The sequence below is a fragment of the Myotis lucifugus genome, unplaced genomic scaffold (genome assembly GCF_000147115.1).
Source record: "Myotis lucifugus unplaced genomic scaffold, Myoluc2.0 scaffold_152, whole genome shotgun sequence".
Lineage (NCBI taxonomy): Eukaryota > Metazoa > Chordata > Mammalia > Chiroptera > Vespertilionidae > Myotis > Myotis lucifugus.
Window position 1 is genome coordinate 63,462 of NW_005871200.1, and position 23,921 is coordinate 87,382.

The window sequence follows — 23,921 nt, forward strand, 5'->3', positions numbered from 1 at the left end:
ATTCAAGATAGGCAGAAGAGACATATTATTGAGACAATCTGTGAACGTTAATTCATTGGAGATATTAAAAAACAAGTACAAATAGTGGTTTGTTCAGAATTATTTAGATGAAATGCTGAACAATTTTTTGCCAACTAAAACGTAAGTATACACAATATTTACCATTGGCCAGCATGCCAGTTTTCTCTTCTTCCTAAATTAAAGGTAGAAAAGAATTGTATCATTTAAAACCAGCATTATGTAAAATGATAATGGAAATAGTAACAAAATATGAAAGCCAGCGCTCTACTCCATTATGAAAATATCAGGAAATGTTCTTTCTAGGTTTATCACCCTCAATCAAATGATAATTCTAGAGAGTGTAGCTATGAGAGAACTTACAGAAGTTTCTTCAGTATCTTGGCAATTACCAGTAATCCTATCTAATAACAGACAAACATGGTAATTGACCGTACCTTCGCTACGCCTCCCATCGGCTAATCAGTGCAATATTCAAATTAACCGCCAACAAAGATGGCGGCTAATTTGCATACTGCAGGCAGGGCGGGACAGCGCCATCCCACCTGCCCCACCGCCATCTGGGCCTGCTATTTGCGACCCGGGGCATTTGGGCGGGACAGCGCCATCCCGCCTGCCCTGCCACCATCCGGGCCTGCTATCTGCGACCCGGGGAGGTGGGCGTCTGTGTGTGACCCGACCCGGGGCGGCCAGGCGGGGCAGCAGCGATCGGCCGGCTGCCCGGGCGTCCCCTGTGCGACCCGACCTGAGGGATGGGGCCTGCCATCTGCCACCCGGGGAGCGGGCCTAAGCCAGCAGGTGGTTATCTCCCAAGGGGTCCCAGACTGTGAGAGGGCACAAGTGGGGCTGAGGGTCACCTCCCCACACCCCTCCCCCGCCAGTGTACAAATTTTTGTGCACTGGGCCTCTAGTTAATTTATAAAAGCCTTGTTTAAAGTATCCAGATGCCCTCTGCTCATCCACTTTGCTCAGAAATTCTTTTTTTAACTCCAGGATAACATGAATACCTCATATAAGATTCTTTCTATTATAACATCAGCATTTCCCCATTATTGTTAAGAATGTTAAGAATTAATTATTAAATATAACTTGTACTCATGGTTTCATCTACATTTTGAGAGAAAATTTTCAAAAAGGTAGGCCACCAAATGGTAACATAATTGATATTCATCAATATTATAGGTTCCCTTAGAATAAGTTTTCTAATTAGTGTCACCTATATTCTTCACTCGGATAGGCAGTATGTAGGATTATCTATATATACTAGAGGCCTGATGCATGAAATTCATGCAAGAGTAAGCCGTCCTTCCTCCGGGCTGCCGGCACCGGCTTCCCTCTAGCTGCCGACACCCGGGCTTCCTTCCAGCCACCAGCAGACACCCAGGACCCAGGCTTTCCTCTGGCAACCGACAGGCACCCAGGACCGGGGCTTCCCTCACAGCCCCGGCTTCATCCAGAAGGTTGTCCAGAAGGACATCTGGTCTTATTAGCATATTACGCTTTTATTAGTATAGATAAAAGCCAAGCAACCAGAATGATGGAACGACCAGAACAACCAGTCACTATGATGGGCACTGCAGCAGCCAACCAGCCCCATTGGGGCCCTATGGGCCCCCCTAACCTCCCACGGCCCCTCCCCCTGGCCTGCTCCGCCCCCGATCAACCCCCCACCCCATTGTGGACGGGGCCAGCCAGACAACCGCTCACAGCCTCTCCCCCCCACCGGCCCGCCCCAATCGGCCCCCATCAGGGCGGGCTGGCCAGACTCCACCAGTGTATGAATTCATGCACCGGGCCTCTAGTCTTGTTATAACAGAGCTTTATTATCTTCCTATTTTTTAAAAATATATTTTATTGATTTTTTACAGAGAGGAAGGGAAAGGGACAGAGAGTTTGAAACATCAATGAGAGAGAAACATCGATCAGCTGCCTCCAGCACACTCCCCACTGGGTATGTGCCCGCAACCAAGGTACATGTCCCTGACCGGAATTGAACCTGGGACCCTTGAGTCCGCAGGCTGACACTCTATCCACTGAGCCAAACCAGTTAGGGCTCCTTCCTATTTTGATCCTTACCCAGACAACTCTCTCCTAGGTTTCCACATTTAGGTTAACACATTTTAATGCAGGCTACCCTTCCTTAATATAGCACACCACTGTGCCTTCTACTGATCTATTTATTTTTCATAAAATATTATAATTGCCATATTCCAAGTATAAACCCCATTACATTTCTAAGGATACTCATCAGAATTCTTTAATTTGGGGGTATTTCTAAGGTCACCTGGGTTTTTCCACCCAAGCTACATGATACAGACACCCAAAGGCAAATTACTAGGTTAGAGTAAGATAATTTTCTTAAGAAAATAATATTTATTAACACCCCAAAGTGTTCCTTACTTCTCTTTAGATAGTTTATGGCTTCACACATGTTCTAAACATATAGTCCTAACACGTAGTCCCAAAAGAGACTGTGTTCAGATCAAGACCAACATAATAATAATTGTCCTACCGGTTACTATTAGATAGTTCAAGTATGTTATATCAGATAGGCAATATGCTGTAGTGCCCTTAACTAGGTTAAGAACTGAAAAATGAGACAGTACAGCAATGTTGAATGTGAAGAGAATAATCTATGATCTCAGACACTAATGTTACTACTAGCATAAATCCTAAGGAGGGGGGTATTTATTGTATTCACAAGGACAAGACCTACCAAAGAAAAGTGTAATTTATTATGTCTGCTTAAAATTAGACTTGAGATTTTAATTAAGTTTTCAACTTCTAAAGCTTAAGTTAAGGAAATTACTTGCCAAAAGATATCCTTAAGAATATTACCAACTGCCATGATATTTCATTAAGATTTACACCACACTGACATCCTGAGTTAAGGAAATGTCTGTATGTTAAGAGACCTATAACTTTACAACAATAAGCAAGACTATAAAGAACTGATCTTGCATCCCCGTGTGTGTGTGCTTCTTCTCAGCTGGTCTGCCCTAAAACCCCTGAGCATCAGCCCTAGTCCCCCACCTCTCCAACAAGATGAAAGAAACTATCATGAACCAAGAGAAACTCGCCAAACTGCAGGCACAAGTGCGCATTGGTGGGAAAGGAACTGCTTGTAGAAAGAAGGTGGTTCACAGAACAGATACAGCAGATGATAAAAAACTTCAGTTCTCCTTAAAGAAGTTAGGGGTAAACAGTATCTCTGGTATTGAAGAGGTAAATATGTTTACGAACTAAGGAACAGTGATCCACTTTAACAACCCTAAAGTTCAGGCATCTCTGGCAGCGAACACTTTCACCATTACAGGCCATGCTGAGACAAAGCAGCTGACAGAAATGCTATTAGCATCTCAAACCAGCTTGGTGCAGGCAGTCTGACCAGTTTAAGGAGACTGGCTGAAGCTCTGCCCAAACAATCTGTGGATGGAAACGCGCCATTGCTACTGGAGAGGATGAGGATGATGAAGTTCCAGATCTTGTGGAGAAGTTCGATGAGGCTTCCAAGAATGAAGCAAACTGAACTGAGTCAACTTCTGAAGAAGATAAACTTGAAGTTTCTGGGAGCTGGTATTTTATATTATGACTGCTTTTTCAAATTTTGTTTATGGATCTGATAAAATCTAGATCTCTAATATTTTTTAGCCCAACGCCCCTGGACATAGCAGGTCTTTTCAGTTTTTGCTTATACATAAATCATTCTTTGCAGCTAATTAAGCTGAAGAAGCTTGGGAATAAAGTTTGAAACAGGTTAATAAAGTTCTCTGCCTAGTATAGTTTTATTTTTTATTTCATTGACACTGATTTGTACACAGAAAGCAAAGTTGTTTGTAGAAAGCTAATCATGGCATATAATATGACATAATCTTTGATGGAATTTTATTAAAGATTTAACTGGTAGAATCATGTAACAACAAAAAAACAAACAACAAACAAACAAAAAAAGACTATAAAGAACTCCATATTTCGAACTCTCCAAATAATAACAGCTAAAGTGATAAAAGAAGTTTCAAAATTGTCAAATAGATAATTGATATGTACCTGTTTGGGCACATTTATTTTTTCTGATTTGGAATTTTCTTTGGAATTTGTCTCTTCATCTTTAGTAGTCAAAGGTCCATCAATATCCTCCTCATCTTCAAAATCATCACTGTAATTTTCTGAAGAAAATAATTTTTAAAAATATAAGGATCACATAAAAAAATCAATTTCTAGGAAATGACTGATTTCAAAAGGAAGAATTCCAAATAAGAATAATTTATTGAAATATTAACATAAATATAAATTAACAGATTTTTTTGCAAAGATTTAATAATTCAATTCTTAAGACTGTCTTAATTTTATTCCATTTTTTGTCCTTTCAAGTACTTTTATTTTTAATCTTTGATAGTGTTAACTGACTAAAAATATCTAGAGCTACCCAAAAGATTTTATATCATCTTTAAAACAAATTTTAATATTTGTTTTTTAAAGACAAAAATCTCAAATTGCTTACTTATAAAAGCCAGCACTTTTGTAAAATGTTGACTCATAAAAGGATGGCCTTTGCTTTTTAAAAAAAAATGTCTTTTAAATTGATTTTCGAGAGAGGAAGGGGGAGAGAGAGAAACATCGATGTGAGAAACATCGATCAGCTGGCAACTATGTGCCCCCTACCAGGGATCGAACCCACAACCCAGGCATGTGCCCTGCTTGGGTTGGTGCATGGGACTATGTGCAACCAACTAAGCCACACAGGCTAGGGCTACTCATTTTTTAAGTTGATTGATTTTTTTGGTATCTGTAGGTATCTCTACTATAAGCTTTAAATGCTACTCATGAGAGGTCTATCTCTGATACTTCCCTGAGGAAATATTGGCCTATATGACCTTCACTGTTTCCCAAGACTGGGCACTTCTCAGCTAAAGGCCCAAATTATATCTCAATGACTTTGCAGCAGATGGGAAGGGTGTGTCCATGTTAACATGAATCCATCAGACTATTTATTGAGAAGACAAGGCAGGGATGATTTGGCCAGGATCTATTCAACAATTTGTAACTTGTTTATAGCTCTTATGAAGAATTGACTGAGACCTACAGGCTGTAAAGCGTAATAACCTTTACAGGGTGGAATCAACCATTCTAGAAGAAAATGCAATCTTACTTATAGTTCAAAAGATAGATCACATTCAGAAACAGGGTGGCCTGATGGGAGAAAGACTGCATGAGGTACTAGAATCTGCTTTTGGAAAGACTGTCCTTCAGTCTTCTTTTAGAAAGGAGGAGACAACTTAAATGTAGCTATAAATAGAAGTGTGGGAATAAACTTGGGAGGGCTTGGAAATTAAACAGAGATGCTTCCACTGAGATCTGCCTACAGAAACATTTCCACTTTAGTTCATAAGGAAGAGGAGGTTGGAACAGCATGGTATTATAACCTAGACAGATAAGCTAGGTTACCTGGTTAGCATCTATATCTGGAAGTTGAGAAGCTCACCTTTGTTTCTCCACCATTTGAGAAAAAAACAGTGAGATTTTTAAATATCAGTAGACACAATTAAATTCACAGTTATTGAGAAATTACTTTGTATTAGACATTGTTCTAGGTTCTAGGACCAATATGAAAATGATGAAGATTCTAATATTCTAGGTAGGAAGCACTAAATTTTAAGTAACCTAAGAGATTAAATTTGTTTAAAAAGAGATGATGTACAAGGAGGGGGGAGACATGGGAGGTTATGACAATGAACTTAGACAACTACTTGGGATTTGGGAACTACTTCCAATCAATGGAAGGGAATGTAGTGTTTATGGGATTACAAACAGGTAGTATAAGAAACAGTGCAAGTAATATAACACTTAAGAGCGCAACCAGGAGCCAGTAGTCTTGGACTCACTACCTAGTTCTACTACTATCAGCTACAGAACTGTCAGCAATTGTAAAATATTGTTTGAAAGTAGACTCTAATAAGATAAAGCTGCATATTGTGAATCTTAGGGCAATTAACACAAAAAATACAGCAAAGAGGTATAACCAGCCAAAAGAAGGGCTAATGGAATACTATAAATACTCAATCCAACAAAATGCAAGACAAAAAAAACCCCAAATAAACAAAAAGATGGAAAGATACAAAAACAAACAGCAATACCGTAATCAATCCAAGAAATATATTTTTATAAAGTGTAAAGACACTTGAATTAAAAGTCAGAGATTGTCAAATTGGATAAAAAAAGCAAAACCCAGCTATATGGTATCTATAAGAAAATCACTTTAAAACACAGATACATTAAAAGTCAATAGATGGAAAAAGATGTACTGCCACAATCAAGTTTTAAAGGTATTTGTCTTGGCTCCACAGGTTCCCTGCTCCTAGCACAAAACTCCTTTTTTCTGTCTTCCCAACTGGTCCACAGCCCACTCCCAACAAATAAGGCAGCGGTGGACTTTTAACAACTTCCCGGTGGCTCAGGTTACAACACAAGCAATTCGCTCTACCTGTTCGAAGCTCTTTCCAAGACAATATGATTTCCCTTTAGTTATTTTTTTCTTAGCAATATCTTTATTAAAAGCTATATTATCTTTTCAAATACTGTAAATTTTAAAACCAATGAAATTACCTGCCAGTTCAAATTTTGACTCATTCTCATGTTTATCTTCGGTTAGTTCTATATTAGCTTGATTACTAGAAAAAAATATTTATTTAATTTAGTATTACATGTTAATAATACATTTCCATGAAATCCTTCGTGTATATTTTTAAAAACATCTAATATTATGTATTTCTTCTCAAGTTCTATCAAAAGCAAAAAACTTGGGAGCTATAAGCAAAACATTTTGAAAATAACATTTCCTTACAGCTTAATTGTAGCTGACAAAATAATACAAAGGAAAACATGCCATAATTTTTAACTCTATACATAAATTTGTGCATTTACATGTCTCAGGATCCAGATGTCCTTTTTACACTAAAGATTAGGACTTGACAAGTTATGAGAACCACTGAAGTCTACAAGGAGGCCAGGAAAAAAATATCATAGTCATTTACATGCTAACAAGCAACTTACTCCTGAAATAGGAGCTGGAACCAGGAGTCTTACCAAGCTCATGGCCAGTCAAACCCATGGCCAGTGGGCCTCATGCCTCATTTAAACCCGCCGGCCACGAGTTTGACATGCTTGCAAGAAAAACTCAGCAAGGTAACAGAGAAGCTGGAGCAAGTCTGAATTGCACTGGATATATTAGTTCAGATATGCTTTCTTTCAAACCCAGGAATCAGTTCCACCTTTTTCAGTCCATCAATCCTGTTGCCAGTGAGATTAAAAGGTCCAAAAAATTGTAAAACTACTAGAGGCCCAATGCACAAAACTCTGCAAGGGCCTCTACCACGGTGGCCCCACCCACTGTGGCTTTGTCTGGAAGGACATCTAGTCTAAATAGCATTTAACTCTTTTATTATTAGAGATATTAGTAATAGCGGAAAATAATTTTGCATTTCAATACTGTGCTGCACTCTGACTAGTCTGTTTTAGAGCAAAAATATCAGTAGTTAAGAATTTTGTTAAGAAATCAGAAAAAAGTTAAATATTGCAAAGGGGCAAAATCCTGTGACTAATAAACCTATACAGGCTTAATCTATGTTGTCACTTGGGAAAGGCAATCACCATGGGTCTGCATGTTCCTGATGGGTATGCCAAGAATGCAAGACATGGACCCTCCTTTCCTAGTCATTTCTCAGGGTCGTGTTGGCCGTGAGCAACCTTGAGAGATGAAGCAATGTTTCTGCCCAAAGAGAAGGCTTGTTTCCACTTTACTATAAAGCAGTAGATTCTCTATGCTCAGTGACAGGTCCTCTCCTGTAAAGCAACCCACCACGTGTGCCGACAGCCATCATGGACCCTTTGTGTCGCCATGTGGGCCGTGCGGGGCATAGGGAACTGAGGCAAATGAATTTGGCACTCAGGTACTGAACTGATTTTGTTGAAATAAAGCCTTTATTTTTGAGAAATAAAGCCCTTTGTTTCTGACCCAGGAATCTTGTCAGCATTCATAAAACTGGCAGGCTAACTTGTTAACGTCCAAGTAGGGTAACGATCTCAGAGCCCACACAGTCCATGGTAATCACTGCTTTGTCCACCATCTGTAAGAAACTAAGCTTCGTGAGGAAAGCAGGCACTAATAATTATAGTTTGGTGTTCTTCAAAACCTTAGAATTGTAATCTGACTTTCACTTAAAATTAAAATATTAAATGATATATAAAACTGAGGAAATGAAAGATTCAGGTTTCACAAAGATCTTGAAAATGTCAAAAGTCTACCTTACTTACAGAGGACCAGCTCAGTCAACTAGCAGGATTTCCAGAATAAATGAGGTGTTCAAATAATCATTAGGGTCAAATATACACAAAGGTAGGACACAAACCCTGGTTCCCCAACCTGTTTCTGTTCCTTTCCCATCTGAGTATCTAACAGCTACCTGAACTCAGTTATTTACCTTATCTGTGGAAAATCACTTGGTAAGTTACCTTCCTAGTAAGGTCTTTCTGGCAATGGCTGTTAGTCTCAGTAATATCTCAGGCATGACATTCAGATATCTGGAGGGAGAGTGGGCTCTCGAATACAAATCAATGTATTCTGTTCACATAAAAGAAAAACTCTGACCAACATAATAAACAGAGAATAGAGTTAAAAATAAGATTCTACTTTTGCCTGTTATAATACTTACCCATTTTAGTCCAAGTATATACCAGTCTTCCAAAAATTTAGAAAAACACACACACAAAAATCATTTAACGATTAGTTTATAATATAGTTACATTACCTATGTAAAGCTTTAAATTGTGTGGACTCATTAGAATCCAATTCCTTATTTAATCTTGAATAATCAATGGAAGATGTTAACCCTTTCTCAAGTCTGGCAAAAAATTGCTCTTTTTCTTCTTTTTCTTCGAATGTGTCCAATCCCAATCCGAGAACACTATGATTGAGCTCAGAAACTACTCTTTCTAAATGAAGGCACAAATACATTTTATTAACATACAGAATTTTGATAAAATTAATTTTAGTGATGCATTTAACATTATATAGTAAAATTTTAAAAAATATAAAACATACTTTACTTAATCTTTCACCCAATATAGTATATTCATAATCAATAAGCATAGATGTATATTCATAATCAATAAGCAAGATTATAGGATTCTCTATAAGTGTAATTGTAAACTTTTTAGAAAAATATTAAATCTAAGTGCTTCAAGATTGTAATTTTTGTAAAAATTCTGATTATAAGCATAGTAACTAGCCTATCAACTCATATGTCTCACATTTCTTACCATTTGTTTCTAAGCTGTCAATACTTAGGATAGAGGTCCCACTGCTCTTGAGAAACTGAATCCTCTCAGCAGACTCCTCTTCTATTTCCATAATAGGCTGAGAAGTCACCTTTGTTTTCAGATAGCTTACATTTGTTCCAAGCCGTCCTAGGGATGGGATTTAATATAACTGGATATTTATATTCAGGACATTGTTTTGACAACTATGCCAACACCATACTATTATACTAATTTTGTGGACAATAGCTACAAAATAAATCTAATCTATTAAATAAAAATCCATCAAACCTAAAATTCACAAAAGAAAAATTATATTTGTTTGCAGTGTATCTTAAGAATATTTTAAATTTTTGCATTATGAGGGTGAAAAGAGCACAGCACTTTTATACAGTGTACCATGCTATTTTAAAGAACAGTGTCTGCCCTATGTGAAGGAAGATTAGTAAATAACCAGCTGAAATGGAAAAGGGAGGCAATTCCAGGTAGAGGGAAGAGGTACAAAGGGTCAACAATGTGAGGGAACAGCCATATCTGAGGATGCAAAAAAGCCAGTGAAGGTGGGTCTAGAGAGTAAAGGTCAGTCAGGGTAGAAATAAGCCCAGAGCAGGAGCTGATGGTTAGACCATTCTCATCCTCACAGGCCAGGAGTGAGATTTTCTCTTTATTCCAAAAGCAATAGAAAACAATGAAAAAGTTATGTAACATCAAAATTTCTTTATCCCAATACTACACATCAGTTGTAAAAAACTGATATATAGAGAAAGTAGATTATATTACATGATAGAAATACGTATTAAGATTAGGAAAATATAACTTTTGCTTTGCAGGAAGCCTTAAGAAGTCACACATTTTGTATGCAATGTCCTAATTAGTGTCCTCTTGGAAAGGGTTCAGAATCTATTTATTTTATGGCTTTAGGTGTGCCTAATGGTTCCATAGCTCAAATAACTTCCACAGCTGCAGAAAATCAAGAGACACTCAAGAGACACGTCAAAGGAGAACGTGCATGCCAAGGCTGGGGTGCTGGGGTGCTGTCTGTCTGGGTTTCACCTAGTTCCAATGCTGACACAGGGATGTGACCCATGCTAACCGTGCTCACAAGAGACTACTATAACCGAAACCAAGGTGCAATTGAGTTATTGGTAATGAAGAGGATACCCAGCAGGAGGATTAGACGGTTTTACCCTCTAGGCCAGTGGTTCTCAACCTTCTGGCCCTTTAAATACAGTTCCTCATGTTGTGACCCAACCATAAAATTATTTTCGTTGCTACTTCATAACTGTAATGTTGCTACTGTTATGAATCGTAATGTAAATATCTGATATGCAGGATGGTCTTAGGCGACCCTGTGAAAGGGTCGTTCGACCGCCAAAGGGGTCTCGACCCACAGGTTGAGAACTGCTGCTCTAGGCAGAACATTTTGTCCTTATGGTAACTCAAAGAGAAAGCAAAATTATAAGGCTGGAGTTCTCAATGTTGACGTTCAATGGCATCTATCTAGGGTAGGTAAAGGGTTCCTCTCCTCAAGAGGGTGCTGCCATCTCCCTCAGAAGCTTATACCTGGATGAGAGGAATCACCTAGTACTGAGAGTCACCTGGTACTCAGAACATACCATAAACTCTATTACAGTTTGTGACTGAACAGGGATCAGGTTATGCCCTTGGGTGGAGAAACTCTCTCCCTTGTGTGTAAAAGGACAATGTCAAAGTTTGTTTCCATTTATGTTTATTTATTAAATATGATTTTATTTATTTCAGAAAGAGGAAGGAAGAGGGAGAGAGTGTTAGAAACATCAATGATGAGAAACATTGACTGGCTGCCTCATGCATGCCCCCTACTGGGGATTGAGCCCAAAACCTGGGCATGTGCCCTGACCAGAATTGAACCTTAACCTCATGGTTCATGAGTCAATGCTCAACCACTGAGCCACACCAGCTGGGCAAAGTTTATTTCTTAAGTATCCTTCCTTGCATCCTTTACTAGTCAAATCCACCACTGATTGATAAATCCTTTTAAAAATTAGTAATACCTTTAGTCAGACTACATTCGAGTGTTGGTCCAGGACCTATTTTTTCCCTTTGAAGTGAATTTATACATCATTCCATCTGATTATTTTCTAGAAAAGAGACTTTAATGCTAATTAACTCTCAAATCTTTGTCAACAATTCCAATAGCACTTCATCATATTATATCCTTTACAACGGAGGGAAAGATTCTAAAAAAGAATTCTTCACATGCAAACTTTAACACTGTTGTATAGTTTGGAGATTTACGAAAAAAAATGCACTGAATTTTTCAATTAATCAATTCCTTATTTACATTATTAAGAACAGATAAATGACTATCAAATTCACTCTTACATTCATTTGTTAAACACATTCATTATTTACTATTGAGGGTCAGGGGATACAAGGAAAAGAAGTGTTTCCTGCCCTCACAAAGCTGCCAACCTCAGCAGTAGGTTACAAGTATTACCACAATGCATAAATGCTATTATGGTGTTTTGACACTGAAACAAAGGAGAAAATAATTGTGTTGGTAAGGGAGTTAGAAGAGTTAGGGAAGGATTGCAAAAGAGGTGATAGCAAACTTTACTGGACAAGAAGGATGAGAGGAAAGGCATTCTAGAGCAAGAAGGCATGAGCTAACGCACACAGGCATGGAGCCAATGATGCTTCCAGCAGAGAAGGAATAACCGAATATGGCTGGAGCACATGAGGCTAGAAAGAAGGGTTCCAGTCAGATTAGGTAGAGCTGTAACTATCACATTAGGGCATCTGGGCTGTTTTATGGGGGAAAAACAAAAGCCATGGGTAAATTTTCCCCCTAGAGAAGAGATACTAAATCTTATCAGTTTATAAAATGCTGTTTAATGACCCGCAAGCAGTGTGAACATAGGTATTTCACGGTAGTCTCAGTTCCTTAGAGATACAACGATCACCATACATAGTACACTGAAGAAAACACTCCAGAGCAGCGGTCGCCAATCGGTGGTCCACGGACCACTGGTGGTCTGTGAGGTCCGAAAGGTTGGCGACTGCTGCTCCAGAGAGTAATTTTCTATTTGTAACAATGCAATGAGGAATAGTTCTGTGATAATTTATTTTACTAATGTTATAAGAAACTGTGATACCAAAATCTATAGATTTGTTAAATTCTGCCCATGCAATGACATTAATATGTTGTCAGGATATTTTATTAAATCACCTTAAATCAATTTACCATTAAATATAATTATATATAAACATACTGATATTATACATCATCTTAATTTGAGTAAATAAAAATGATCTCAATGTAAAATAACCTAATAATGCAGAAATATAGACTCTCAATTATATAATACTGTATATAATAAAATGAAGAAAATAAATTCAAATTATTGTCTTTATATATTTATAGTACAATAACAAAATCCAGAATTAAAAGTCTTGACTGACCCCTTGTGGTCAAATAATGTGAAATGAAAAATCAGCAATATTTACCACCATCTTCGAAATCACCTTCTGTTATCCACCATGGCAGTGTGTCTTTCTTTTTCACGTCTCTTTTAGGTTGTCTAGGCGTTTTGTTTGAATTTTCAAAAGAATCATCTGAAAGCTGAATCAGATATAAGCTACTAAATTTTAAATTTGAGAATTCCAGATTCATCACTAAAATGTTTCTTCCTTCTCTCACAGTTCAACTATTCCATACATAAGCAATATTCTCAGCATTAATGTGTGAATTCATATTTCTAAACATATATGACCAAAATAAGTTAAAAATCAAGCACATATCTCTGAACACCAATTTCATACACAGAATTAAACACGTAAACTAACTAGGGAGAACAATAACAACAAAGAAATAAAGAAAATTTGATCAAGAAAATCAGGAAAGGAAAAAAAGAAAGATACAATCCTCTTTTAGACGGTCTAAGAATAAATAATGATTGAGCAAAATTACCTAGCATCACTCTAGAACACAGAATTCTAAGACCAGGGAGAGCTGAGTTTTAGGTGTTTACCAGAGAAATTAGCATTTTGTCACAGTAATTGATAGGATTTAACAAATATTTATTTGTCCTTTTCAACTCTTCAGATCCAAATTTTACTACAACCCTAAACTCCATACTCTAACCCCAACCTAGCCCCCTTACTCTTAGCCAATAACTTGGCCTCTCTCCTCACTGAGAAAATAAAAGACCTTCAATCAAAACCCACCCCCTTCCCACTCACTCCATCACTAAACTCACCTGTTAAAACATTGCTTTTCTCTCGCAGAAGAGAAATTGTTTCTTCCACTTTATGGAGAACCTGCAGAGGGGTCACTTCCCACCTCTCCAAGTTGTTACTTCCTTGGTTATCCCATTGTATCTCTGTATCTTAATCCCTCCTCCCCCTCCTCTCACCCTTCCTTCAGATGAAAAACCTGCTCATCACTGCATCCCCAGGCACAATTGTGGACTGGAAGAATGAACACTCTGGGCTACTCTATTTAAAAAACAACAACACTAACCCAAGCCAAACAATCCTTAAAACCTGGTTCTCATCCAAAACAGCTCTCCTCCACGTACCAAAGACCTCCTAAATACCACCAACAAAGGACCACTGTCAGCCCCCTTCCCTGATCACGTCATGGAACTTGATACCAGTGACCAACTCTGAAACTTCTTGAAACTCTCTACCTCTGACTTCACAGCATTCATGTCCTCCAAGCTCTGTGGAAAACTTGGTGGTTTGGTGGGAAAAGCTCAGTAACCTTCCTCACCCACCTACTTTAATAGCTCTTGGCAATGTGTGTTTCTTTAACACTAGACTTCCCCAGGACTCTGCTCTTGGTTCTTTTTATTCTCATTCTGTGCACTCTTCCCAAAGAAGCAACCAACATTGATCCTATACCTGTTCTATGGCAGGATCTGGTCTCAAATTATCTCAATCTTGAAGTAATCTAGAAGAGATTTACAGACAGGGAAACAGTTTAAAGAGGTTAAACGAGGCTTAAAGAGGCTACTGCTGGTGTTACAGAGCTGGGTTTCAAACTGAGATCTCTGTGACTAAAACTTTTCCACTTTCTACTACACTGTTTAGTCTCCCAACAAGGACATTGCTACCAGAGTGACCTTTTGAACTTCCAATATGACAACACACATTTCACCTGCCAACCAAGCAACTCTAGCTCAATGATTTGTAAGACTGTCAATTTTTAAACGTTCAAAAACAACTAATTGTCTTCCCTGACAACCAGGCAGGAAGAGAGGAGGGAAGAAAAGATATTTATTCCACCTGAATTTTAGTTGCATCACCTTCCACTCAGTCTCTAAACTTCACTATCACCTCAAAATGTCCCATTTCTCTCTCCTCCCTACATCTTCCTGTTTACCAAATTCTGAGAATCTGTCTCAGACTCAGTCTACTCCTTCTAAACTCCATGGCCACATAAGAGTGTGGAAGGAGTATATAGGTTTGGGGGCCTGACAGATCTGAGTTGAAACTTCAACTTCAAAATATGCTAGCTCTATTGCTTAGGGAATATTACACCTCTTTTTACTTTATTCATCTGTTAAAAATAGTCATAGTAGCATTGACCTTGAATGCTTGTGGCAAAAATCAGAAAACATAAATAAAAATGCAGAATGCCCACCCTATTGTCTAATACATAGTAGGTATTTCCACTTTTGACAATATTGCACTGCTTTCCAGATTACAATAATTAAAAACAAAACAGCCCTGACTGGTATGGCTCAGCTGGTTGGAGTCTTAGCCCATGCACCAAAAGGTTGCTGGTTCGATTTCCGGTCAGGGCACATGCCTGGGTTGCAGGCTTGATCCCCAATTGATGTCTCTCTCTCTCAAATCAATAAAAACATATTTAAAACAAAACAAAAGCTCTAGTTGGTTTGACTCAGTGGTTAAAGCATTGGCCCATGGACTGAAGGGTCCCAGGTTCGATTCCGGTCAAGGGCATGTACTTTGGTTGTAGGTTCGATTCCCCAGAGCCCGTTGGGGTGCATGTGGAAGGAAACCAATCAATGTGTCTCTCTCCCACATCAATGTTTCTCTCTTTATGTCTCTCCCCCTCCTTTCCACTCTTTCCAAAAATCAATGGGAAAAATATCCTCAGGTTAGGATTAACAAAAACGACGACAAAAACAACAACAACAAAAAACAAAAGAAAAAAAGCTGGTCCCCAAGTAATTAACAGTGCTGCAAGGATATGAAGAAATTGGAACCCTAATACACTGCTGCTGGGAATGGAAAATGGCACAGCCACTTAGAAAACAGTCTGGCAGCTCCCCACAAGGTTAAACAGAGTTACCATATGACCCAGCATTCCTACTACTAGGTATATACACAAGAGAAATGAAAACGTACATCCACTCAAAAACATGTGCATGACTGTTCATACCATAATTATTCATAATTGCCAAAAAGTGGAAAGAACTCAAATGTCTATAAACTAGTAAGTGGGTAAACATGTGGTAAACCCATACAATAAAATATTATTAAGCTATAAAAAAGAATGAGACATTGACATATGCTACAACTTGTCATAGATTAAACATTCTTATGATGGGAAACAGAAAATAGACCTATATAAGTAAAATAATACTTGCATAGTATTATTAGACTTTTGTATAGTATAAATACATGGTATACTAAGTAACTTGGTGGTTTCTTTTTTACTGGATGAACAGAAAAAAACCTTTTCTGAGGTAGTAATATTTAAGATGAGATTTTCGCCAGCCCAGTGAAGAATAGGGGAACAACATTATTGGCAGAGGGAACAGCCAGTGCAAAGCTCCTACTATGAGTTGAGCTTGACATGTCTAGAGGGGAAAAGGCCACTGTAACATAAGTGGGTAATAAGTAAGAGTGATATAAAGTCAGTGAAATAGGCATGAGTAAAATCATCCAGGGCTCTGTAAACCCTGGGAATGAGTTTGGACTTTTATACTAGAGGCCCAGTGCATGAAATTTGTGCAGGGGGGGGGGGAGTATCCCTCAGCCCAGCTTGCACCCTCTCCAATCCCAGATCCCTCGGGGGATGTCTGGCAGTCGGACGTCCCTCTCACAATTCAGGACCGCTGGTTCCTAACAGCTCACCTCTGCCTGCCTGCCTGATCGCCCCTAACCGCTCTCCCCTGCCAGCCTGATCGCCCCTAACCACCTCTGCCTTGGCCCCCTCCACCATGGCTTCGTCCAGGAGGACATCTGGAAGGACGCCTGGAAGACGTCTGGTCTAGCATATTACCCTTTTATTAGTATAGATGACAGAAGGCCAACAGAGTCTGATTTATATAACACATCATGCAGGCTGCAGAATGGTGAAGGAATGCTGGGACAGTACTTGGGAACTGGTGTAGTAGCCCAGCTGAGCTGTTGGTGTCCTGGACTAGGATAGTGGTAGTGAAAAGGAAGGGAATAGAAGGATAATAGGTATAATCTGGAGACAAAGCTTGATGATGGACTGGATCTTAGAGGTGAAAGAGAAAACTGAAGGGTGAATTTCTTACGAGACAAATTTACAATACACCTTTTAAAAATATACACTTACCTCTTTCATGAACTGTTCAAACTCTTTATCCAGTTCTTTGGGATAGTGAGCCATAATCAATAATTTTCACTTGCCAAGATAAACATTCCAAAGTATTTACAACATTGGAACACTAAATAACAAGAAATAATAAACATCTTTTGAGGAAATTTATATCACATCATGAAAACAACCAGACTTAAACCTCAGACATTTTATGATTTTAGTATATATGCACACTTATGGACCAGTAAGCTGAGCAAGAGAGTCCTAATTCAGTCATAAAACTGATTTGGAAAAGCAGCCGTCACAATCTGCCTTTTACTTAGAGTCCAGAAATACATTTTTATTGTTAACATCCTGTTGTTCAAGGCCTCCACAATATTTCCTAACTCTATCATGTGTGTATGTGCGCGCGAGTGTTAAAATTTAATATCCCTTAAACAAACCTGGAACTCTCAAGGAATCTTTTAAAAATTAAAAATTTAGGAAATCCAAAAATACCGTTTCTTTTTGGCAAAGCACAGGACAATTTGGGCTGACTCATCACTCAGCTAGTTATCGATCCATTATTAACAGCTTTGCAAAACAGACTTTCCAGGCACGGGGATGTTTCCAAATACAGACAAATGGAATCAAATGGAGCCGATTAAGTCTCAAAATCTACCTAAAATAAAATTAATGGGATATACACATCAACCAGAATCAAGTTGTTTCTTTTGTCGCGAGGGAAAGTCAACACAAACGATGCAGCAGCGCCTTGCAGCATAAAGCTCTCCCCGCACCCTAGGAACTCACCTCCCCGGCGCGCCCTGCACGGCAGCCTCCTCTCCCGGAGGCGGGAGAGGGGAGGCCCGCAGAGCCACCGCCTCGCAGCCGCCCCTGCGGAAGAACACCTCCTCCCCCTCATTAGCGTCTCGCCACCTTGCAAGGTGCGTGCGGTGACCACCTCGGCCTCAAACTCCTGGTCACAGCGGATCCCACCCACAGGGACCCCACTCGGCAGGGGTCCCGGCTCCAGGAAGCGCGGGTTCCGGTGGCGGCGGGAAGACAAAGGCGCACTTGCAGCTGGAGTCCGGGCGGAGGTGGGGAGGGACCCAAAACGAAAGCTCTGAGGACACTCTCGGCCCCGGGGAAGCCGTGTCCGCGCCTCACCCACCTTCGCCTCCGAATTCCGCGCTTTGCCGGGAAGTCGGCTGGGGGCCCAGCAGTTGTCAGGGTAACAGACGTCAGCCGCCTGGCTCGGAGTCACATGACCCGGGCTCGTCACGTGGCTCGTGGGTCCGACCGGACGGCCGTTAGCGTCTTTTTGCCTCAGAGTGAAGGCGGGAATAGCCCCGGCTTAGGATCCTGTGGCGGTTAAGAGCCGTCGCTGCCGCACCGTAGGGACCCCGCGTCTCTCTTTGCGCTCCTCGGAAACGTGGAAGCACCGACCGGTTAGGAGAGCGGGAACACGTGCATGATGGGTGTTGTAGGTCCAACCCGTGGGCTTCTGGGAAATGTAGTTTAGCTCCCCTAGTCCTTGTATTGCTTAGCTTCTCATCTCTTTCTAACCTTCCCCACCTTTGTCGTTTCAGCTCGCTGCTTAACAAGCGAAAGTTTTTGAAAACATTTAATGTATTGGGTTTCTTCTACGTGCAAAGTCCTGTGTGGCGTTGTGAGAGAGACTCAAACCTGTGAGCATCCTGTTGTCAGGATAGGGACTCTGTTCCACCATCTAGTGGGCAAGAAATTTAAAGTACACCCTAACACACCCACCTGCTACACCTCCTTTTCCCCATTCTAGCGGCATCTATAATTATTTATTTGTTTGTGTGTGTGTGTGTGTGTTGTTTGTTTTGCTATTTCTCTAAAAATAAACCCCCAAACCAACAATTTGGAGTTTCAGAGGACAGCATTTATGGTAGTGAAAGTAAAATCGACAAGGGGTGCTGCTGGCAGACACAGGTTATGGACCTCAACATCTTCAGCCTGAATTTTTAATTCAGCATGTGTTTATTGTGATACAAATGTATCCTGCCAAGAGCTGTGTCCTATGATCAAAATTTGAATAATACAGATTTTTTTAAAGCTGCTATTGCACACTGAAGTTGATAGGAGCTTCACCTGCATTATTTCATTCAATCCTCGCAATCTACAAATCATTTCAATTTCCTTTATATTTTGTTCGGTGTAGATACATGATGATGGTAGGTACCAATTTTATGGCCCACCCATCCCTACTAGTAAGCCTCTTGCAAATCAGGCCTCTTTCACGTTTATTTATATTATGCAGATCTTCTCAGCCTCGTCTTTGACTCCAGCCGCTGCTGCTTAGGACCGTTGCACTCAGGCTTCCACTAGCTTCACTCAGGTGTAACTCAACTGTGTGCTGGCCCTGAGCTTGCAATGGAGACCTCTTACATTCTGATCCCTGAGGGAATCCATTCAGCACCCAACACTTAAACTTGGAAGTGTGAGGTCTTAACCTTTGTGGGCCCATCACTGATCAAAGGAACTGGTGAATAAATGACTCTCCCCTTCAACCCCAGGATGGACAGTATTGATACACATTTCATAAGATTTCCCAGAATGTCCTATGTGATCAGAACCAGTTCACAGCAATGGCCCATTTGATAATACATTCTTGTATTGCCTTTTCAGCCTTCTCTGTCATTCTCCTGTTAATCACTTCTGCTACTTGCGACACATTCTCAAATAAATTACACTCATGCAGCTTGATGTCTCACATTCTGCTTTCAGGGGTACTGTGGGAAAGATGGCCAGTATCAGGATTAGCCCTGGAAAGCAGATAATTAGAATGGGATTTGGGAACTGGGTAACCCGCCAGTCAAATGGCAATGAAGACCCCACTGGTAATGGGATAGAGGTGGTGATAGCCAGTGACATGCAGCTACTCAGATTCTTATCTGAGGTTGGCTTGGCAGAGATACAGGTGGAAGGTGAAGGGTTGACCCAAAATCACTATTATAGGAGATCATCATTTCCTACACCTGCAGGAAAGTCTGTGTTGAAAATCAGGCCCAGGATCAAATAATCAGGACAACATAGCTGCAAAGGAGACTGCAGGCACAGCCTCTTTGGGTGTACTGAGTTCAGGCCCTGGTAGAAAACAATGTAATCCTGAAACCTGGAATACAGGCATTTGGACAGATGAGTGGGAATCACTCTCAGATTTCCCTGAACTCCCCACATTGGTAGAAGCAGTCTAATTCTCCTTGCTAAAAGAGAGCATCCTCCTATTGCCTTGAGACCCTGCGAAGATTTGGAGCCCCCATATGAAGAACATAACTCACAAAATGATACAGGATGCCACAAATCATCTGTATGCCAGTACCTGGGATTAGATCTCAGACACCTGAGCAGGGAAATATCCTTACTTCAGGAGGAAATGATTTACAGTAATTGCAGGTCCCACATTAGATACTAAAAGGAACCAGGGAAAATCATGTAGGTGTTGAACTAGTGGGAGGAATAAAACAAGGCTGGAAATACTCACTCATGACGTGGTGTTCAATATCCTAATAAGAACACGTGGAGGTGGTCCTAGTATGTTGCTGGGATGTTTCCTTGAAGACTGGATGTGATGATGGCCAATAGGAAAATGAGGCAGAGATGCTGAAATTGCTTTGGCTTAATATAAAGGATGACATCCAAAGGCTCATGTCAGACTGAATTTGTTACGTGACATCTAGAACCTAGCACATTCCCTTCAGCAAGGCAAGGAGGAATTCACTGATGAGAGGGACATCAACATTTTTTTTAACAAATCTGGTGATGCCTGTCCTCCGCGGGTCAGAGTTATTAAGAGGAGATGCTGCTATGGAACCAGTCTCCCTGATATCAGTGGGATTAGAGGATTTCTGGATGGGAAGAACCCATGTAACAATACTTGCTCAGAGGCAAGCTGGTGTAATTACTGACACAGGCGGAAGTCTGTAGTAGCAAGCAGGTTGCCTTGATCTGCAGGAATCTGTGGCATGGGCTAATCATAGTGTTTTTAGAGATGAGACTAATGAACAGCTGACCGGGTGATTACTTGTTTGTGTGTGTAACAGACAAATAGATCTGGAGAGCAGAATCCTGTCAGTTATCCCAATGGAAAATCTGGGTCCTTTACCCCATTTGTAGATTTATATAACTTCATAGACCCAGATCTCATTGGTTAAAAGGGAGGCTGAGTGCCCTTGAGGAAAGACCCTATCTATCACAAGAATGATTATAAACATTCTCCCTGTCCTTTCACAAAGGGCCCTATGGCCATTTACTAGAGTAACACTGCATTAAAAAAGAAGAATAGTTAGCGTTTTGGGGGACTTTGGATAAGGGGTATGAACTAACACTAACGCCAGAGGACCAGAAGAGCCACCATGGTCCTCTAGTTACAATGGGGGCATACGGAGGCCAGGTGAAAATGGGGAAGAATGGTACTTAGACTTGTCAAGGACTGTTGGATGAAGGGGATGAGCCAGGGGACCTGAAATGACATCGTGGTTTTCCGGTTAGAGTAGGGGCAAATGGAGGCCAGGTGAAATTTAAAGTTCTAGCTCGAGAGTTTCACAGAAGGTACAATGGGTCTGTGGCCCTTCCGCCCTGGAGATGGTAACAATTCATCGGTACTGAAATAAAAACCTACTATGGCAATGAATTTGCATTCTCTGGCAACAGAGTCTCCACCAAACCAACACCACTAATTGAGGGCTTACCGAATGCCTTATCCATTGGCATGACATCCCCCACACATTGCTTTTGCTCAAGGGATTAATTTACCACACAGGTGGTGTAAGAATGGGTGCATGACCATTCCACTGGGATTAGAGTATATCTCGTCACCCAGAAGCAGATGACCTGTTGAAAGCTCAGCTAAAGTGCTGGATTAGAGAAAAGATGAGCTATATGTGCTGTATTGATTGCTGAAATATGGTGCTATGTCCCTACAGGAGCCAAAGGGTGTAAATGCAACCAGTTGCTTTCACCATTACTCCTAGTAACCCATTTTCAAAGTTTATGCTTCCTGTTCCTGAAACCTTAAGCTCTGATGGATTAGAGGTCCTGGGTCCCAGGAAGGAGAACACCTCCACCAGAAGACAAAGTAAAAGAGTTCCACGGAGCATGACTGTCACCTGATCACTTCGGACTCCTCATTCCTAGGGCATAAAGCAAAGGGGAATAATGTATTTGCAAGATTAATCTACCCTTATTAACATAAAGGGCCTGAGTAGCTGCTATATAATAGAGGCAGGGAGAATGTTCAGGAACTTGATTGGTGCATCTCCTGGTATTTTGTGCCAGGTGATAATGGTGAAACCTAAGGAAAGAAGGTCTGGATAACTCTTAGGCAAGCAGTCTTAGACCAGCTGAGATGCTGGCAAGGCTGAGAGAAATTCGGAATGGATAGTGGAGGAGAAAGATGATGACTATCAATAAAGCTTTGGGACCAGCTGCAGTAGCAGGGGCTGCAGCTATTCCATAAGCCCACTTGCAGAGGTTGTGGCTGGCTAGCACCTTGAAGGAGACTTGGTGACAGACAGGAGTTAATGAAGAGAAAGGATGAACCTGAGTAGTGCAAAGGTTCTGCAGTATCAGATACTACTTGTGCATCACTTTAAATCCCCTCATCCACATCTTACTGAAGTTACTTTTTCTACAGCCAGTTTTAAAAAAATATATTTTATTGATTTTTTACAGAGAGGAAGGGAGAGGGATAGAGAGTTAGAAACATCGATGAGAGAGAAACATCGATCAGCTGCATCCTGCACACTCCCCAATGGGTATGTGCCCGCAACCAAGGTACATGGCCTTGGCCGGAATCAAACCTGGGACCCTTCAGTCCGCAGGCCGACGCTCTATCCACTGAGCCAAACCGGTTAGGGCTACAGCCAGTTTTGATAGTCTTTGACCAGCTTCTTGCAAGTGCAGGTGGAGAGTACCTCACCTCTGGCCAAGGTGTGAGCTTCTTGCTTCCTTCCCTGCTGCTTTTCTGACACAGAAATGTGAACTGCCCATCGAATTGCCACACATGTGCAACCTACAAGTGGTTATGCAGTAGTCATAGTCCAAGGGGCCACCTTCAACCACAGGGGATGGAAGGCCATGGAAATTTCTTCTCCTTTCTATTTCATGGATTTCATTAAGGCTTCTCAGAAGACCTATGGCATCCAGCACAAGTTGGCCATAGCCATGGTCATTTTGATAATGCATCCTTATTTTCAACTTTTCTTCCCTGTTTTTACTCCTCTGTTCATTATTCCTGCTCTCTGGGGTCATATTCCCAGTTAAATTACCTGTGAAGAAGCCTTTATTGGAGGAACCCAGGCTGAGACAGAATCTCATCAGCTAAGTTGAAATAATAAACACAGATAATCAGGTCTTAATGTACAATTATGCTCCATTATTCATATGTACAGAAATTTAGGAAGTGATGATTTTTAAAATTAAAATAATTATTTCAACTTTGTCAAACTTTATTTTTATTCAATTAACATTTGAGAGCTAGTAGTCGCAGTAGTAAGTTGCTATCTAATTAAAATGTTCATTCTGCTATATAAAATGCACATATTTAAAGAGTTGTAGATTGTGAGTAAAAGGGCTTTTTTGTGTGCTGTAAAGTGGAATGAAATTGTCCAACAATTTTTCTATATTGTTGACAAATTGGTACTATTACGTTCTCATGGTAAATAAATATAAAAATAAGGGAAAGATTCTTCAATAAGAGGTCAATGTAATTTGAGGCTTTAGTTCTGTTGGTATTTGTAATGTCAGTTTACACTTTCACCATCAGAGGTCATGAAAGGACAATGTAGAACCCAAAATTTGAGCTTTGTTAAAAATGAAGTTTGAAATTCGAACTGTCACTTTCTGAGAAGGTGTTTTGAAAAAGAAAAATCATCGTCTACTTAATGTCACTTGTAATGAAATAAAAATTTTTAAGAATAAAATTATCTGGTGGGTTACAAAAACATCAGGCTAGTATTTGACTTTGGTGCTGTCAATTCTTAGTTTAAGAATAACATTTAAAATGCAAAGTGCCGATGACTGCTTGTCTTGGAAATATATAATGTTTAATTTC

General features: G+C 40.2%; 1 protein-coding gene and 1 pseudogene across 1 annotated transcript in view; one reads left to right on the top strand and one right to left on the bottom strand.

The window, feature by feature from the left end:
- Window positions 1–18,248, bottom strand: part of CEP162 (centrosomal protein 162) — an 80,331-nt gene extending 62,083 nt beyond the window's left edge. Inside the window, exons 1-8 of the mRNA XM_023759341.1 lie at window positions 18,012–18,248; window positions 16,874–16,985; window positions 12,820–12,934; window positions 9,334–9,480; window positions 8,823–9,006; window positions 6,622–6,686; window positions 4,066–4,184; window positions 163–193 (exon numbers count right to left, since the gene is read on the bottom strand). Of these exons, the coding sequence (XP_023615109.1) occupies window positions 163–193; window positions 4,066–4,184; window positions 6,622–6,686; window positions 8,823–9,006; window positions 9,334–9,480; window positions 12,820–12,934; window positions 16,874–16,927 (715 nt within the window). The 5' untranslated portion in view covers window positions 16,928–16,985; window positions 18,012–18,248. The remainder of the gene's footprint in view (window positions 1–162; window positions 194–4,065; window positions 4,185–6,621; window positions 6,687–8,822; window positions 9,007–9,333; window positions 9,481–12,819; window positions 12,935–16,873; window positions 16,986–18,011) is intronic.
- On the top strand, window positions 3,058–3,784 carry LOC102423605 (annotated as a pseudogene).
- Window positions 18,249–23,921: the final 5,673 nt, after the last annotated feature.